Source organism: Egretta garzetta, unplaced genomic scaffold, assembly GCF_000687185.1.
Source record: "Egretta garzetta isolate BGI_Z169 unplaced genomic scaffold, ASM68718v1 scaffold241, whole genome shotgun sequence".
Taxonomy (NCBI): Eukaryota; Metazoa; Chordata; class Aves; order Pelecaniformes; family Ardeidae; genus Egretta; species Egretta garzetta.
Window position 1 is genome coordinate 1,321,977 of NW_009258675.1, and position 19,409 is coordinate 1,341,385.

General features: G+C 42.5%; 1 protein-coding gene across 9 annotated transcripts in view; it reads right to left on the reverse strand.

Annotated features, from left to right (window-relative positions):
- The window catches only part of LOC104135250 (charged multivesicular body protein 3), a 50,365-nt gene that overhangs the window by 15,979 nt on the left and 14,977 nt on the right, over window positions 1–19,409 (reverse strand). The window contains exons 1-4 of one of the 9 annotated variants that reach the window (XM_035888619.1): window positions 18,217–18,305; window positions 10,868–12,063; window positions 7,342–7,457; window positions 3,106–5,212 (exon numbers count right to left, since the gene is read on the reverse strand). In XM_035888619.1, the coding sequence (XP_035744512.1) occupies window positions 3,634–5,212; window positions 7,342–7,457; window positions 10,868–11,083 (1,911 nt within the window). In that variant the 5' untranslated portion in view covers window positions 11,084–12,063; window positions 18,217–18,305 and the 3' untranslated portion in view covers window positions 3,106–3,633. Of the gene's footprint in view, window positions 1–3,105; window positions 5,213–6,935; window positions 7,319–7,341; window positions 7,458–8,603; window positions 10,790–10,867; window positions 12,064–12,627; window positions 16,927–16,992; window positions 17,399–18,216; window positions 18,357–18,695; window positions 19,328–19,409 lie in introns of those variants that run through there. The other 8 variants (XM_035888620.1, XM_035888622.1, XM_035888621.1 and 5 more) reach the window with 8 other exon arrangements.

Sequence of the window (19,409 nt, forward strand, 5' to 3'; positions counted from 1 at the left end):
CCTCGCTTCACACGGCCCCAGACAGCCCCCTGACGCCACTGCGTGCGGAACGGGTAGGCAGCAGAGGGGTAGGGCGGAGTTAACAGGATTTGGCCCCGGTGCTTATAGTGCCCGAGCACCTTCTCCGAGTGTAGGCCCGTGGCATTGTGAAGTGGAGCAGCAGGAGTTTGTGGTAGGCTGTATCTATAACAGCAATAAATGCAGATGCCGGAGGCGGTTACACCACCCCCTGCCCTCCCCCGTCACACACATTGCAGGAAAGCAAATCTAGTCATGCAAGGGGTGACTCAAAGTAGACTTCATGCCTTTCCCTTGCAGCCCAGGGAGGAGCTGCAAAGGGAAAGAGAAGGCGCTGTTAGCACAGCCTGCCTTGTCTTCAGCTGCCAAGGTTCTTTTGGAGATGCCCCACCAGCAAGGCCTGGCTCTCCTCCACCCTCTGCCATCCTCTCTGCAGCAAAGGGTGGGTAACCTGGCCAAAATTAACAGATTGGAGCTGCCCTGCTGGGTGCTACAGGCTGAGCTCCAGCCAAGCCACTCCATCTCCATGCGCCCCGATGCACAAGCTGAGACACATAGCACTAAAAATAAATCACCAAAAGAGTGCAAAAGCTTAAGAAAAAAAAGGGTGCTATTAGCTTAATCTAATACCTTACAATTGTATTTGCCCTCATTGATTATTTCCCAGAGAAAGACATTTTAATAACAGTTACAAAAATGTACAGTTCACCTTTGTCTTTTTTCCTTCTTAAACCTAATGCAGAACAAAGATGGAAATACCCTTTGGAAAGGTGAGCTCTCATTTTGGACTGGGTACCAGCAGTGGGAAAGCCAGGGTAACCAAACAGTAATTGCTGAGAGCAAGACTGGCAGAGACCTTCAGAGATGACCTAAATCCATCCTCTCTTAATAGCGGAACATAACACCAGTCGCCCTCATTAAACCTACTGACATAAGTAACCTCAGATCAATTGTTTGACATTTTCTGTTCGCAGTTGGCTGCCAGCTTTCAGGAATGTAGAGAATAAAACACTACTTCAGGAATGCTTAGCATCTCCGTTAAGACACTTTACAACTCCTAGCACAAGCCAGCCCAGCGAGGCAAAACAAGTGAGCAGCGAAACTGCTGACCTTGTTACAGGCACAGTCTCTCCTCTGTTCTCCGGATTTTAAACTGTCAACACATCGGGTAAGGGCTGTCTGAGATTCTGCGCTCCGTAGAAAACAATCCTACTTGGATGCCTCTGCTGCTCCTGACACGAGCGTTTTATAAAATAAATACATCCAACTGCTTTTTCTTGCCTGCTGGGACTACCAATACGCTACGCCAGCTGCTGTGGATTTTGAAACAGATGCATCGCCAGAACTGGATCGCAACAATTTATATAACCCAGGCTATTGGACACGAGGGGCCCAAACTTTCAGTCACAGCTCTCTACTGGTCATAATTACCTGCTCATATGGATGTGCTCTCTGCGGCTCTCCTGCTAATTAAACAGCAGTTTGTGTCGTTCATCAAAAGAACTGGACCAGTAGAGCAACTGAGGCCATTAAAGCAAGTCTTCAGCTGAAACAGGCGTGCGCAATGGCTTGCAAATGAGGCTGAACCTGTGCACAGGAGCTGCCTGGGCCCAGGCTTTGTACGAGGTCAGCTTTCTGCAGCAGAGCTGCGCTCCAGCAGCGCACAGTGCCCCGAGGACACGGCGCTGCTTGAACTTGCTGCTTGCAGTGTCTGGCAAAATGCTGAGGTACCGGGGAAAGGCCGCAGTGGACCGTGAACGCAGCGGTTCGCTTGTGTACTTCAGTACATCATCTACAGCCTTATTTACATTCACTGTCTATTCCCCTTTTGGGATGGCCAGGCATCAGTTCAGTGCAGGTGTCAAGACAGCCCTGAAACAAGGTGGATTTCAACCCCAGCTGCTGCTGCTGAGCACACGGGCTAAGTGTCACACTGCCGCACAAATTGGAAGCAGAAATGCTCTTTGCCCTCATTATGCCTCTCTGCTGCTCTGCCACAGCTCTCGTGACAGGTAAAGGGCATGCACCGACAGGCCTCAACTGGAATAAAAATCACCTTCCGGACCACAGGAGCGTTGGTGATATTATGCCCCTTCTACCTCCCCACTTCAGTAATGCAGTAAGAAAAAGAAAACGAGAGAGGAGAAAGTACTCACAATTAAAATACATCTCTTCTGATGATTAGGAGAATACCCTCTTGGGAGGACACCTGGTGACTGGAGGCATGAAACATTCGTTATTAAAAAGGACAGTGCCCAGATAACCCTGGGCAGACGCAACCATGCCGGACAGCTTTGTGAGCGCCAGCCTCCCAGCTCTGTAAAGGCACAGGGAGCGAGATGGATCGTAACTGCAAGAGGGACCCGTGTTTACGTTTCCTATTATCATCTTCATCTAATTATCCTCCTTTCATACCACATGGACAAAAACTAGGAAAGAAATAAAACAATACGACAATTGAAAACACTTCTCTAGTATAGCCTTTTCTTCTACTTACATTATCTCATGCTTTTTGGTTTTTTTTTTTCCTTCCTCTCTCCCCCCCCTTTTTTTCCTCTCTGGATTTTCAGCCAGATGATTCCTGAAAGGTAAAACCAAAAGCAGAGTTTCATATTGAAATATAAAGAAAACAACAGGCTCAATTTTTTATGACATCAAACAACTATCGCTTTTCACCAAGAAATCAGAAATCGCCCTAAAATACCAGCAGTTGGAATCTGGCAATTTTTACCTTCAGGAGCCAATTCTGTCACTGCGTGACAATATTCTGTTACCTCAGGATGGTTTAGTTTGAGGCTGTAGAAGGGCTACCCTAAAGTCTTCCCAGATGTCTGCAGATGAAGGTGCTGGAGAGACAGCTGGCAGAAGCGGGTCTCTGTCTGATAATGGAGTTTGTAATCAACTGGAAAACCACTGGTTGAGCGGAGAAGCACCTCAACGCAGAGGACTAACGAAGAAAGTAGTTCCCAGTGAAACACTGTCACCTTCCGCTCGGCCAGTGGCCAACACTGGAGCAATGAACTCCTGCGTCGCTAGGAGATGATTTATTAGTCACAAAAATTGTGTTATATTTTTATTGTCTTCACAGATAAATCAGACCAGCAAGACATCCGTAACCATACACACAAAATATTTATCAAAACAATTAACATTACAAATCTCCTTTTAAAATAATTTATTTCACTGATTTCTTTTTAAATGGTACTGTCTTACAACATACATTATTCAACAAAGATGTGCTGAACAGACTCTAAAATAAGAAACACTTAAATTAAGCAATTGTTTCCGATTAGAATTTCGATTTCACCCACATCCTAACTCGTAAACGTTTGCTGGAATATGCTTCTGTTGTAGGCTTGATTTTTGTGCTTACACAAAGAGCATCGAGTTTCCAGATCTTGAAAAGAAAAAGTTACTGTACGGTAAGTATGCATTCAGTTCAACATACAAAGGCAACCAAATGATTCTGTCGTTAACGTTAGCATCATGTAATACTTTAGTTCACTGCACTAACATTTAAACTAAAACTTCAAACCACATAAATTTTTTAAGTGACTAACATTTAAAAGGCAAGCAGTAATATCCTGAAAGCTTACAAAGGACATCGGCACACAGCTACGATGGGCTATCATTCGACAAAGGCTGCGGATGTGTGTATGGCTGCTTTTTTTTGTACGAAGCCCACCTGCAGACAGCCCAGCAGTGTCGCCCGCCGGCCAGCCACATCACGATGCAATTCTGGTGGAACACGTGGCCGCACGGCAAGCCCACCAGCAGACAACCATTTGCAAAATTTTCTAGACACACAACGCATTCTGTACAGTGCAACATCTCAGAGGGCCAGGCTGACCAGTCTGGCTCCAGGTCACCCGCGGTGCTGTACGAGCCGTAGGATCTCGCTTTCCGTTCATATGGCTCGTGATGACAATATTTATTGGCACACGAACAGGTCTCGGCACCGCACCGAGGCTCTCCTTCACTGCGCCTATGAAACACGTTCAGCTCATCGTCCTCCGAGACTTCTTTTTCACTGCTGAAGACCTCTTTGTTTTCGCTGTCAGAGTCACTTTCGCTGTCTTGAAAGGTTTCCAGCATTTCCTCATCAGACTGGACGCCAAGGCATTTAAACCTCCACATCGGTAAGTTTTTTATGTAATCGGTTGGTATCAGAGGGTGAAGCCAGAGATCGGGGAAGGCCAGCCGCTCTAAGAACAAATCCGGGTCTTCATCCCAATCCGAGTCAAAAGGAAAGTGTTGAAAAGAAGCGATAGGATGAAACAAGTAGCTGGTGTACCAGTCCCACAGGCTTGACAGCCACTCCAGATTATTAGCGTTTACTTCATCGGTGTTGTTATTGCGTCGTCTTTTCTTCTCGAAGTAATCAATTAGTAAACCGTGGCCAAGGTACGTGCTGAGGAAGAGGGCTGGGTGCGAAGAGTAGAACATCCAGTCAGCTCTTACCCAAGAAGCCAAAGTAGTTGTGTTAGAGTACCTGAAGAGTTTCAAACTGTACTCGTAAAAGCTGTCTAAATAGGGTAGTTGCAAAAACCCTAAGACGGGTAGCCAGGAAATAATTAACAATGAATTATACGTCCCTAAAGTGCTTATAAGAACCACAAAACGCTTTATAGTAGCGCCTTGTGTAATAAACAGGTCCATCCAAGCCATCAGATTAACCAAAACTAAGCTTAAAACAAATAAATCATTAACTTCTGGCTGTAACGAGCGCAAAAAGGAATCCATGGCACGCAGTGATATAAATTCACCAGTGTTATTTCCATATCTGTAAATCCCCTCGGGAGTCCTCAGTATGTACGATGGTGTCCTGTAGATACCAATTTCTGCCATGTAACTTTTATTGTCCCAGTTTTCCACGTTCACGAAAATAAACTCTACTCTTCCAGTAAACTTTACACTTAGTGCAGAGAAGAACGCCGGGGGCTGGTCGAGGTTGGCAAACAGGTATATTTTCACACGGTACTGGTCACTTTTGTTCCATTCTTCTCTTAAATGTTCAGAGTTATAGATGGTTTTGATCCGAGAAGCAGCATGGGCTGTGATCCACTTGAAAATGTGCTCCACTTCGATTTTGCGCCCGCTGTATTCCTTAAGCATTACTTTTCCCTTGGAGGTACTGGTTTGTGGGACCGACATTATGAGGGTGGATTTCAGCCAACCCCTCCTCCTGCAGTATCTACAAAGAAAATGGCAGGTTAGATTACAGCGTTTCAGAGCCCTGGAGCTGCAGTCCTTAAATTTCTGTTACGAGCCCAAAAATGAGACATGCTGAGCACCTGGGAATCTTTACATATAACGGTAGGAAATGCCGGCACCCGATACTCTCTGGCAAAGTGTATTTATTCTTGCAATATGTTTCTTATCAACCGTACAGAAATGTTGTAAAGAGATACATATCCATAAACCAGGAAGAGGAATAGTGTGAATTTTCATGGGTCATTGTAGTAAACAAGGCCATACAGTCAGTCCTGCTTTGTAACTGGATTTGAAAAATATGCAAGCTGACTCTTCACTACAAAGCTTTAGTATTAGAAGCTATTTTCCCTTGGCCTTCCAGCCAAGATAACCACTACCGTGCAGCTCAATGCCCCACAGCTTTCCCAAGCCTGTAGACAACTTTCCCAGCGCTTCCTTCCATCCTAGTTCACGTCACTGACGCTTGGCGAAACAAGACATTGGCCTGCTCGCAGCTGCTTTAATGAAGCTGATGAGTGTCTGCTTCCTACTGGGGCTATTTTGGAAGGATGCAGACAGGCTAAGAGATGTGGTGAGAGAGCGCGCCACAAAACCAGCGGATGAGGAAGCAGACACATGCTGCCGAGTGACTTGGGCTCAAAGAATACCCCCGCTGTCTGGCAGGCAGAGTGCTGAGATGAGATGAGCTCCAAATCCATACCTAAAAGAAGAGGCTCTCCAAGGCTGAACCATGAGTGGTGGTCCAGGCCCCAGAAACCACGAGACGAGTCTAATGACTCAGAAGGTGCCTCCTCTCATGCATCTTTCCTACGGGCATCGCTATGCCACCTTATTTATCCAGTCCCGCTTTTAGGAAATGACTGGCAGGTTTCAACAATCAAAACATTACACAGCCAGCAGGCATGTAAAATTGAAATAGGGGCCAGCCACCTCATTCACTAGCCATCTTACCTACATCCTCTCTGGTTTTGGTCTATCAACATCTATTTAGACAATTACAACTTCCCACCTCAGGAATCTGAATGTATCATTTTTAGAAGGAGCCATAAGATACCACCCTACTCATAAAGGCATCCTGACTACTGTAGCGTGCGGTGTTTTTCTGAATTTCAGCTGCAACCTGATGAGAACTATTCACAAGGGTTTACTCAACAAAATATTTCTTGTATTAGGAAAAAATGAATTCATTTAAAACATAATATTTGATCATAACATTAAGACTGGTTAAGAGCTACGCAAAGGGAAACACTGCCAAATTTTTAAGATGTTCAAATGCCAGTGTTTTGATTATACCAGATTATTTTGCATAAGCACTGCAAAGTCTAAGAATTTTCTCTTATGATTAATTTTGAGATTTCTGTAAACATTTAGGACTTACGCTGTGCAGGACATGTGCATATCCACACATGCCACTGGAATTCTAGACAAAGTTTCCCAGCACGTGAAGCCAATGCTTCCAGCGAAATGTTAAAAAAATAAATAATAATCTTTTTACAGCAACACAGAATTATTAACAGCTTCTTTATCTCTGCTGTTCTTCCTTGTTTGACATCATATGCAAACAACAGCAAATCTTGCATAGCGCACTGTATGTTGTCAAAGGGTGTGTGGCAAGTTTCTATATAAACATACATACATTTGTCAGGGAACAGGATCTGTCAGTAATTGGAGAAGCAGGCACTATTTGCAAGGTTCATGCTAACCTGTGTTTCTCCTTTCCAGGTGGCAGTTTAACAACTCTACAACTGATACAGTTCTCTTCCACGGGCTGTATATATTCGGCTCTGTCCTAAGTAAGCAGAGTTCTCCTCCCCGAATGCCTGGACTATAAGGCCAGATTCTTCCACCCATTCCCTCCCACTGCCGTATTACGCTCCGCACAGTCTAATCATGCGTTTCCCACATGATGCTTCAGGAAGCTGCAGGTCTGTGTTTACGATGCTGATAAACAGTATAATGGAGAATTCTGAACAGACTTTAGTAGAGATAAAAACATGAATAAAGCCACCTTCTGTCACAGCTACTTTTACAACGCAGCAAGCCCTGCTGCCAGAACACAGCTGAGCCTTAAGAGATTCCTGGGATTTAGATAATCCTGTAAGAATATACCTGGGGTCACTGGAACAGTTAAAAGTGCCAGTACGTATGCCGAATCTTGATACTTTCTTCACCATTTTCTCCCAGTGGACTTTACCCACCAGTGGGCTTCTGTCGTTTGCTACGACCTATTGCCAAAACAAAATAATCATTTAGTATCACAGGAAGTTTGCTTCCCGAAATAAAGAGCAAGTTTCATGAAAACAGAGAATTAGTCACCCTTGATACTGTTTTCCCCTTCTCTTAGAACATACAATAGGTATATGCAACTGGTTGTCACACTAGGAGTCTTTGGAGAGTGAAGCTCTAAGACAGAAATACCGTTTCTGCAGAAAGACGAAAGCGTATCATCATTTTAAGTACCTGTTAAGATACTAAAATCAGTGGTAGGTAACAAAAACCTTGGGAAAATAACAAAACTGTCATTAACCAGTTCATAGTAGGAGAGAAAGGCAGAGGGTGCAGCAGGTTCCTCTTCTTCGCAGTAAAAAAAGACTATTATGCTGTTACAATTCTCCATGAAAAGTTACATGCCAAAGAAATGTTGTCTCAGAGCAAGCACAATGAGTTGGAACCTATGTACCTGGTACCAGGTTAGGCTGCCAACAGCCATTTCTAAGCAGTGGAAACTAGTGATTAAAGTCCCAGATAATGCCTAAAAAATCTTGACTCCTTCCAGCTTTGGCAGTGACTCACTCGGTACCTTTACGTGACTGTTCCACCAACTGCCATGCCCTGCCTGCCATTTCAGCCTGATCATTCACTGTGATATATCCCATGGTCTAATTTGTTCTCACCTAGTATATTAAAGCAGTGCTCCAGATTACCTAGACGTAAGCTTCTGCAGACACGAGTGACAAAGAATAAGCACTCGTCCTCTGACTTATAACTGTATAGGGAAGGGGAAACAAACCAAGAAAAACCTGCCTGCCTGCAGCTGACAGGTAATTTTGAATGACATGACCGATCATGCATTATTCCATGAGCCATCAGAGTTTCTATTTTAGAAATGCCTCACATGCTCCTGCAGGCTTACTGGCAACCACTTAAAATATATTTTTAAATTAAGTTTTGAAACTTCCATTTGTTAGGTATTTGTTTACCCCCCATTAAACTTCTCCCAATCATTTTCTGACTTAATAACCTGAAATGTCAGCTTTCCCCTGGAAGTTAGGTTGTCACTGTGATTAACAGTTCTCTGTGTACAGAGATGCAGAGCTGCAAAGCGTGTCTGTCCTTTGAGACTCAAAAAAAAAAACCAACCCCAAAAAGACCTGCTTTGTGGTAAGTAGCATCCACTCAGAAACTGAAAATCAGCGAATTCACTAAGCAGAATGTTCTACATAAGGAAACAAAGTTAAACTGAAGTTATGGATTACACTCCCGTTCCACTGAGCCCAAAATGTTTAAATGAAACCAGAGGTGAACATCTAGATAAGAATCCTTCAGGTTGTTCTCAAGACAGACACATCACCTAGAAGAGCCTTTCTGATTTGCTAAACGTAACCTTCAAGTACCGAGACCAGCAGCCGGGGCAATCTGTGTTACGGAGCCTTCTTTACATCACCCAATGTAACTGAGACAATCACTTGGGATACGTTAAATTTCCTCCTTTCCTGTACATCAACTAAAAGAGATCACATTCCTAAAGACACCTTAACGCCAGCACATCCTCAGAGCTATCTACGGCACAATAAACGCATCCGACATCGTAAGGCATCACTACGTTTTATTAGTAAGCATAAAAGTGAAAGGTTGATAACTGGATTACTCTTTGGTGTAACTACTCAGAGATCGATCTCTTCCAAGATTCCGTCTGCACGTTCTGTAAAAGCCTAGCACAGCTGTTGAGAGCGTGCTGATTTTATGTGGATGATCCTGCTCTGCTGCTGCTTCTGTCTGACGTTATAATATTCACCTTAAGGGTCAAGAGAATTTGTTGCAAATACGGTCACCAGTAAGTTTTACTGTCATCTGGCTGTACTGTGGATTTTTTTAATACCACTTTAATTCCCTTCCTATGGAAAAGTCTTTCCTCTTAGAGAAAATTATTTATGCTGAAGGACAATGACAGAACTAGCAGTTTGTGTTTTGTAACTAGATGGAGAGAACCCTGCTATGGTTTGCACACCGAAGCTTTGTAAAATTTCTCAGGCTCATGGTTTTTTATGTCCTTATGGCAAAAAAACCCCAAATAAACATGTCCACTGCAGCTGCTCCTTGCAGACAACACCCACTGACAACATTGGGAGTTCACCACACAGAGGCAAGGGTTTGTATTCTGGAAAGTAGTCAGCGTCTCTGTGGATGAGGAAGTCTCAGAAAATCCTGCAGGTTAAGCAATCACAATGTAATTCCATTTAAATTAAAGATAACTTGCAAACGCTTGTAACAGATTTTATTTAAGAAGTGTGAATTCTGATAAGCTAAGAAATTTAGCTTAAAAACCTGTGACTGAGGAGACCAGGAATTTGAATGTGGAAGAGGCCTGGAAGTTCTTCAAGTCCAAGGTGTTAAAGCTATCAGGATTTTATATTTCAAGCAAAGGGAAAAAAAAAAAAAAAAAAAGTCAAGTCCTGCACTTCTTCCTAGCAGGCACTTCCAAAGAGATGTTAGAGAATGTCAGAAGATGTTAGATGTTTGAGAGCCTACAAGGAATGAAAAGAGGTCAAAAGGAAGAGCTAGCAGAGAACGATATGCAAGAAATCAAAAAAAATGTAAGGAAAAATGAGCAATTCAAGTTAGACCATACAAGGAATATTACAAGCTGCACCAAAGGGTTTTTCAGTCATATGAGTAAGAGTAGAATGGGGGGAAAAGCAGCAGGATCACCATACAATGAAGATGGGATAGAAACGTAAGACAATTTTCTTTTTAAAACAAAATTAATGCTGTGACTCAGTTTTCAGTGAAGAGGAGATGGCTGGCCACGACCAGGTTAGCGAGTTTATGGGAAGAGACTCCATCACCTGAAGATGGAAACAAAAATAACTTAACGCACTGGAATCAGAGTAAGCAGGTAAGCTCCATCCCAGAACTGTAATATGACGAGCACACAAAATCACAGATGAACCTGCAACGACTTCTTATAAAACCCCTGTCAGACTAATTTACATTTTGACAGGAGAATAACAAGTTAGTAACTATATTTAAGAGCAAATGATAAAATTATCCCACCAGTTTGATCTCAACAGTATGCAAGACTGTAGAACAGATTTTAAAGGTGCAGAGATGGTTGAATTTTCCACCCCCTTCCAGCATGCAATTACTAAAGATGTATCATCCCTGATTAAGTTGAGAGTTAAAAATCCATCTTTTCCAGGAGAAAAAACGAGTTTAAAGAGAAAGGGAACGTAGCACCACATCTGTAGTTTGGTAGAGTATCCTGTATTCCACGTGGAAAATTTTTATGAGAACTGGAGATAAGCTTTTATAGTGAGTAAAAAAAAAAAAAAAAGTTTTAAAGTGAGGAAGAAATTGGCTAAGGCAAGAGAACATCAAAAGGCCAGAAAGGTGCTAACAGACTTAATAGATTTACCTTAGAGCTCAGTTCAGCGTATATTCCTATCAATGCCCTTCCTGCAGAAACCTGAAGTCTCCCAAAACCATTTGTAGATGACACAAAATTGGGAAAAAAGTCTGTGTACAAAAGAGGATTATAACGCCACGCGGGAAGAGCTGGACAAATCTTGTAATGCAGAGTGTCAGAAATGAAATTGAATTCAGTAACGAACGGGACACTCGGGGAGTTCATCAGTTAGAAACAGCGACGGGAGGAAAACCTTGGGTCTATTAGTTGATCCAAAAGGAACTATGAGCCATCAATATTAACTGGCTGTGAAATAAGCAAAGCCCAGGATTTATTTATGCCCAACAAAACAAACTGGTTGATTGACTTCACATATTGAGAGTAGTGGGGTAGACATCAGGAGTCAGTGAAACTAAAGGGCAATGTCAATTTAAGCACAATAGGAACAAATTAACCAAGACTGTGCTTGGGCCAGAAGTCGGATACAGGCTTCCAAGAAGAGCGGAACAGTCAATAGGAGTATTACGCTCAGCCAACGTATGATTTAAGAAAGACAGCAAGCTGGTTTATAAGCACATATTCCACAGTCTTAGCAGAGAGCTGCACTCGCTCATCGAGAAGGTCCCTTTCGGTCACATGCTCTATTTCCTTTTAAAGCAATACAAAGCTTATACAAGGTATCTTATGAGATCACCTAGCACAGCTGGGAAACAAACACCACATTCAGAGGAACACAAACTCTTCAAGCTTTTCTTATTACTAGCTCTGTTCCCAGTCTGCAAAATATCATATGTCAGAGACAAATAGGACAATGAAGATAGCCCAATTAATCCATTAATCATCTTAATGGGCTAAGAGAATCCAACAGGATCAAAGTAACCCTGCCATTTAACAATCCCTCCTCAGGGAACAGATCCGCTCCCTCATCGACACCTAACCCGGGCCAGAGGACTGGCTCTAACTGCAGGCTCTCAATTCCCATCTTTCCTCTATGTATGAATTACTGGCTTCTTTGGTGGAAGAAGACGCTGAAGAGAAGGCCAGGCCCTCATTGGACATCCATCTGCAAACTTCCTTTAAGTCTCAGACTCAAGTTTCTTCGTACTACATCTGTGAATTTGGGAGGCCCACGCAATATCCCAAAAGGTCAGGAGATCCTCAACCAACGACACTGAAATACTGCAGGTCAGTTATGCCGCCAAGATCTGCAAAGTAAAAATGGAAAGACGGGGGTTTGGAAATCTCATTTACTTCTACACGTTCTGATTGAGTTTTCTTGTTTAGTTTCCACAAATACCGAGAAAGGTGGCTTCCAGATACCACAGAAAACCAAGTTAAAATAGAATTAATCTAGAGAGATACAATACTGAAATCATAGAAATCCTGATGACTTGAACAGGCATTTGCATAGGTACCTTTTGCATTGGAAGAGCTCTCTTGACTTTGAATTAGACAGAACTGTCCCAAAAGAGGCCAATCAAGAATGTAATTAATAGAATCATTTTGATCTACAAGTTAAAACAGTCATAGTTGTGACATTAAAGAAGCAAACAGACTTTAAGAACAAATGCCCTGGAGACAGAAAGATATAAAAACTCGGAAAAAATAGGACAATGTCAGGAAGATGCTTTGCCTCTCTTTCTTAACCCAAACCAAAAGTGTCGTGCCTAGATATCACAATATCTGCTTCATAACGGTCATCGATGCAGTTGCTCCTTAAATTCCCAGTTCCCATTAAGGATTTTTTTTTATTGTTTTATGAAACATACATTCTTAAAATACCAGTAGAAGATGGGATGGAAATTGAAGTGGAAGGAACCAAGGCAACACTGCTGCTGTTCAAGAGTTTGCTGTAGCAATGAAATACGTGAAGACAGATTCCTGCCCTGGTACTCCAGCAGCACTTGAGCACATGCCAGTAGCCTTATTCGAGCATTCTCCTATTTTCTGTTCATTTAAACCAGATTTTGTTCAATCCCTTTTAGACAGGTATGCAGAGGTTTCGAAACAGGTCACTGTAACAAGATTAGGTCTCAGTAAGTTTTGGAGCTCACTCACAACTAAAAACGTTCAAATATCGCAAGGCCTGAGAATGAAAGTCAGAGACTGACAAATGCAGAACAAACAACACTTCAGGGTATTTCAACTCTCATTATTTGAACCAATTCTAGCTCCTTCAATTATTTTCTCTGCTTTCTCCTATGGCTAAGATATACAGAGGAAAGAAATGTACTAACCATTTGATGCAGAAGAAGAATGACAGCGTGATGGAGGAAAGAGCTTACACATATCCTCATAGCAAAGATACTAAAATAGGATTAACTGGTATTTTGTTAATGGGGAGTAATCCTTACAACGTACCACGCACAGGACCAGGTATACTGTCTGGAACGAAAACAACAAATGCTCTTAACAAGTTGCCTCCGCTCCAGCAACTTGCAGCAACCCGAGTACTTTGCAGACCACAGATTACGCAAGGATAACTTCCCCCAGAACCCAAACAGCCTTGACAGGTAGCTTTTTTTAAAAGAGAACATTTCAGAATCAGCCCTTACAACCAGTTACTACTGCTTCTAACGGCCTCAAGAATCTCAAGTAACCTCAGTAACACTAAAGGGAAAAACACCCTGATGAATTGTCTACTTTGCACGTTTGACAGCCCTTGCGCGTTGCTAGTTTAATTAAGAGTCATTCCATTCGTGTTTGTTACATCACGCCAGAGATGGGAACAACACTAAAAAAAAAGACCTCAAAGCAGAAAGCAAGAATTGTGAGATCATCACAACACAGCAGAAGCTCCGAGCTAAGTGATGCATATGTGGGGTTTTCATGTATGCATTTTTTGTGATAGAAAAATATTCACATTGGCAGCACCTCTCAGCCTTTATGGGTTAGCAGTATATGCCACAAAAGGAAGAGAAAACCGTATCCAAATGAAAGCACCAAGGGAAGCTCAGGCATCATCTAAGCTGGAATTTACCCAGGATACCAGGTGTCAGGCACACCTGCGCATACCAAGAGCACACAATTTTGAATACGCATGAATAGTCAAAACTTGGTTTTACAGCTTTAGCCACAAAGACAACAACTCCGAGTGCTCAAAAACTCTGGGCACTAGGGCATGGTGACAGGCTTTAAACCACCAGGAATAACAAAACCTATTAAATACGAGACGCCGTTTCCTGCTGCACACACACACACACGTACAGGTAGTTCCCTCGGGAGCGGTCAATCCTCACCCAGCCTCAGCAAGTCAGTCTCCACATGAAGGAGGACAGACATCTGAATCGTTAAAAACTGCATGATTTTTGCCAAAGGCAAAACTGTTTTCTGACTGATTTAATGACCTGGTACGGTTATATGTATGCAAGAATTGGCAGTCTGGTTCGGCAGTTTCCAGTTTGAGATATCCAGACCCCTGGAGGTCCAGAGCTCTTCCGCAGCGCCTGCAGAGGGTAAGTGAGCAAAAGAAGCCTGGTATTGCTGTGAAGAGTCCACGCACTCGCTGGCAGATTTTGAGAGATCCACACAGACAGAGGTTCAAAAACCGTGGTCTATTAATTAAGCTTTTTACGTGCTTTTCATAGAACCCTTTATAATCAACAGCTATGTTGCTAACTATCCTCCCAAAGATAAAGCAGAAATAAAAATATTTGGACAATTCTCATTTAGAAGTACAATTAATTATAAATGGGCTGGTGAGTTATTTATTACAAGCATGGGAAAAAGCCCACTTATTCCAGATAACATCATTAAGTTTCTACATGACTGACTGTACTTTTATTAATTCTGAGACATCTCACTCTCCGTTTATTATTCGGCACTGTGCTGATGAAACTGAATTTACTCACAGTCACTCTTTCCTAAGAACTCACAACTGGTTCAGGATCTATCCATGTGGATTAGAGATGGCTGGAGATTTTTTGCTTTTCTTTTCTGAGAAAGAGACCGTGAGAAATTACATCAAAATAGGCAAAGACAGAAAACTACGTCCATCATAGCATGCAGAAATTAACCACCTCAAAATTACGTGTAGTGTCTCAAGAGAGGTGGGGTGATCTATGCACCAGTCTGAACAGCTTGGTTAAGCTGTCAGTTAAGTCAGAGCTTGAGCATAAATGAGCTTCTGTAATGAATTAACACAGATATGCAGGCTATTACATTCTAGCTGATGGTGTTCTGCACCCTTGACTGGATATGAAGACTCTCAAGAAGGATCCTGAAAGTTAAAATCGGGTATCGTACGGTAAACGATCCTGAAGGGCTACTGGAAAAGACACAAATACTGAACAATGTATGCGAAAAGAACTGAGTGTTTCTACTTAATTTCCTTGTAGCGAGAACAACTGATCACCTGGCAAAATTAAAAAGGCAAATGTGAAAATTACGCATCCTACATGCAAGCAAAAGAACGAACGAACCACCACCAAAATCTTGCAGGCACATCCCTTGCTCCCTGACTACACCACTTGAACAAGAAGCTGAGATGTGGAACAGACTGTGACATTTTATATACATAATAATGTCCTTTGCACCTCTACCACACATGACCAAAAAGTTTGTCCTCCTGCTTCCATGCCAGGAAGAAAGTTCCTTTTACTTCTCTCTACCACTATGGTACAGTAAGGACGGTTTAAATTAAAAATACACATTAATTTAGATTTTAACTTTGTTCAAAGAGGATTTTTATCTGTAGACCATTTACTGTATGTTTTCAAAGTCGTAATGATTATGATATTGTTGGATATAACAGTCTTCTAGAGACTAACCAGACAGCACGAGCCAGAGCAGAGTCTGGAAAAGCGAGAACGTTGCGTGTTACTCCTCTACCAACACGAGAAGCAGCTCCAGAAGCCTCCGCTCATCCTCTTTGCCAGCCAAAGAAGTGCACAACAGCAGCTGGCAAGCGAGGGGAAAGGCATAAAAGGAAAGGTGATGAGATCATGAGCTAATAGGAGAGAGAACATGCTGCTGTCTGTGGCTCTACGGAAGCTCCACAGAGGAGCAGAGGGCACCTGTGAACAGCTACCCTGGTAAATTACCACCAAACCTGGATGCTTTGCATGGGGTTTTCCAGAAAACAAAGAAACAAAGCCACAAAACGCTGTTTCCCTTGTGTACGGACTTTGACTTTCTTCAAGGAATTCATCTTGCTGGCTCTAAATGATAAAGTCACATCCGAATTTGTGTCAAACATACCAAGGAATAATAATAATTTCCTCTTTTTCCTTTGAGTCTCTGCAGACAGTGATGGCTATCACATCAGCAGCCTGTGCCACCCCAGAAATTTCATTTACATGCACTGGAAAAATAAAAACAATCTTCAGAGTCCCCATCCTCCCATACATCATCCTAAAGTCTTCAAAACCAACTCAACCACCAGCCACTGTGCTAGCAGAGCCAGAACTGTTCCTCTCCCTGTACTGCTTTCCAGCAGCGCCCGTCAAACAAGAGATTCAGGGTCAGGATCCTGAAAAGGATCCAGGGATCCTTTCCACTTCCCAGCTGGCAGCAACAGCAGATCAGGGGAATGCTCCGACCTTGTCTGCGGTCACCAAACCCATCCATCAGGCATCCTCACTCTCGTACTCTCCCCTGCCTAAGCATCGAGCTGATTAATTAGCTGTAAAGTTTCCACAGGGTGCCTAATGGTAAAGGAGAATGGGCAAAGGAGGGTAATCAAGAATTAGAACAGGGGAGTGATGATAAAAAACAGCTCTGCAGGGATGAGGTCTAAGAGAAGAGGATGGGAAAACCTGTGAAAGGACACGAAGAATCCAGCAGAGGAGTAATCCAGATGGGAGTTACGGTGGGGAAGGGAGCAAATGAAAACTCAAAGCGATGAAAACACGAAAGGCAAGAATGAAAAGAAGAAATTTTACATGTCTGGTAGATTTTATTGTGGAGGAACAGACAAATAGCGTTCAGCAAGTAAATTATTCAGTAAACTCCACTAATTTTTTTTTCCACAGCTATTGTGACCAACTGAATAGCTGTGCAAATATTCCCAGAATGATGACAACATTCATCATGCTAGAAATAGCAAAACACAGCCTATCAGATCTGCTGTTACAAAGCTAGCTGAAAACATATTACGATTAAAAATCTACAAGCAACAGACAACAGAGAACTACCATATTTTACTCTTCTGAGCTGCGCGGGGAGGAAGGAGGGTTTTTCACAGCGTAGTCATGCTTGTATTTGGCAGCTAGCTTGGAGATGTGTAAACCTCCTTTCAACGCTCTCCCCCTCTGCTTGAAGAATCCCCTTCTGTGTGATTTAAACCTGAAACTTAGATTCAGTAAACTCCAAATAACGTCCTTCCCACAACACAAATGCTATTTTGACTGTCAAGGTAATCTGCCCTCTCATTGTCTATTTTAGGGTGAGATCTGATGTGGTGACACAGCACAGGTCTAATAACAGGAAGTCATTAAATCTTGATAATCTATTTAAATACAAAACATGAAGTGAGGAGACCAGACAAACCAGGCAGGAGAGCTGTCATCTGAACAATTAATTGTCTGGTGGAGAATTGCAATTGCCTGACGTGGCTGTTAGCAGAGGATTTATGCCTTAAAAAAAAAAAAAATTCTTATTGATAGAGAGGTTGATGCAGAAAAGCATTTTTACATTTTAGTCTAGATTACTTATGTTCTCAAGAGTGATGATAAATTGTTGCAGAATTCTATTTGCAAAAGTCTTTCTTTTCCTAAATGTTCTCCTATTCTTATGCAGCCTTGGGGAAGCACACTCTAAAATTGGTGAGGCCACAAGTTTTGGGGGAAGGTTAACTTTAGGCTACTGGAATACATTGCAGAAGCAGCCTGCTAGCCTGGGAAGCTGCACACTGAGATCTGGCCTTCATGAAGAAGCACCAGAGATTCTAAAAGTACTCTAAGCCCCTTAAATAAACAGGAACTTAAACTGGTTGGGTCTCAGCATGTAAGGCAACCAAAAGGAAGAGCAACATCAGCGGCACCTGGGATCTACACTTAACGCACCTACTTCACACGTTACACAAGCTCTTACAATACCAGGGCCAAGTACTGGCAGAGTCTGTGTACTTGAGCGTGTGCTGCTTTGCTTGTTTTCTGGTTCTAAAGTACCTGGTTTTCAAAAAGCAATCCACAGAATAACAGGGGGTTTTTCTTCCTGCCTGTATAGGAACTCTGTCACTTCCAGTCTTTCGTGGTTTCTCGAACGGATTTATGCCTTACGATCTCCCCGATGTAGTTTAGCTTTGCCACCATCACTCCGTTACACACTTTTACTCCTACTTAACTACCCTCATCAACTCCTCCTTTGAAACACATTTTGGATGTGATAAATAAAAATAAAGGATTGAATTTCTATACCTGTACCAGCCAGATCCCATCTTTTGTGTCTTCTACAAGCTCATAGAAGTGCATTTCACCACTGAAGTTCGTGCTGGAAACCGATTCAGAGGCCTCTTCCTCCTTGAGAGCAGAATAAAGCTCCCCTTCCATGAGGTCTCCTGAAAAAGAGACAATTGGAGAAATTCCATTAAAATGACCCTTGAGCAAGATCACTTCATAAATTCTAGTAACAGTTTAACTATATTTCACATGCTTGCTCAAAGAACCTTTTCAGTATGAAGGCAGCTAAACCTCGAAGTTATTTTCATCCTATCTACAGCGACGTGACTATGAACAATTTGACTTCACCTGTCAGACCACAGGAGACATTAATGCAACGCTTCTGATTACACAGATTGTACCACACGTGCAACCGAGCGCACAAAAGAATAAACGAACATCTTCACCCTCGGAAAAGAACCATATTCAGTGGCCAAGAGCAATTTTAATTCGTGTACCTTTGCTTTCATTTCACAGGACAGTAATTCTGCAGCAACTGACTTCTTCCCATTGATCATGCAACCAGACTTCCAAAACGTCAATCAATAATTTTGTACCAAAAAGCCACGTTGATTGTCCCATTGCAAGTAAAAATCTCAGGGAAAATAATTTAGCTGTTGGCTTCTGTTTGCACAGTCGGAAAAAGTTCCCATGAACTCCAATCTTAGCGGCGTAAAGAGCTCACAACAAAGTCATCTGATAATGTTTCCTTTGCCATCTCGTTTCCTTCTCATGTTTTGTTTCACAGTCATTACAAACGCTGTTAATGACAACTAGCATGCTAGTGACTGATCTGCTAACCTCCAAGAAATTAAGTCTTGTCCAAAAAGGCTGTTTCCTTCAAAATATCAAATAAAAAAACCCAGCGTTACAGCTGAAACCCTTGAGGGGTTTCCAAAAGTATTCATAGAATTTGGAAAAAAAAAAAAAAAAAAAAGGAAAAATGCTGCAAAGCCTGTTGGTATGAGAAGTGTTTCCATGACATTTGAAGTCGTCGGTTAATACAGTTTGTTTGGAGTTAAACAGTTCCCTCCTAGAAAGAGTCCAGAGGAGAGCAACTAGGATGATAAAGGGACTGGAGCACCTCCCCTACGAGGAAAGGCTGAGAGTTGGGCCCGTTCAGCCTGGAGAAGAGAAGACTGAGAGGGGACCTCATCAACACGTACAAATAT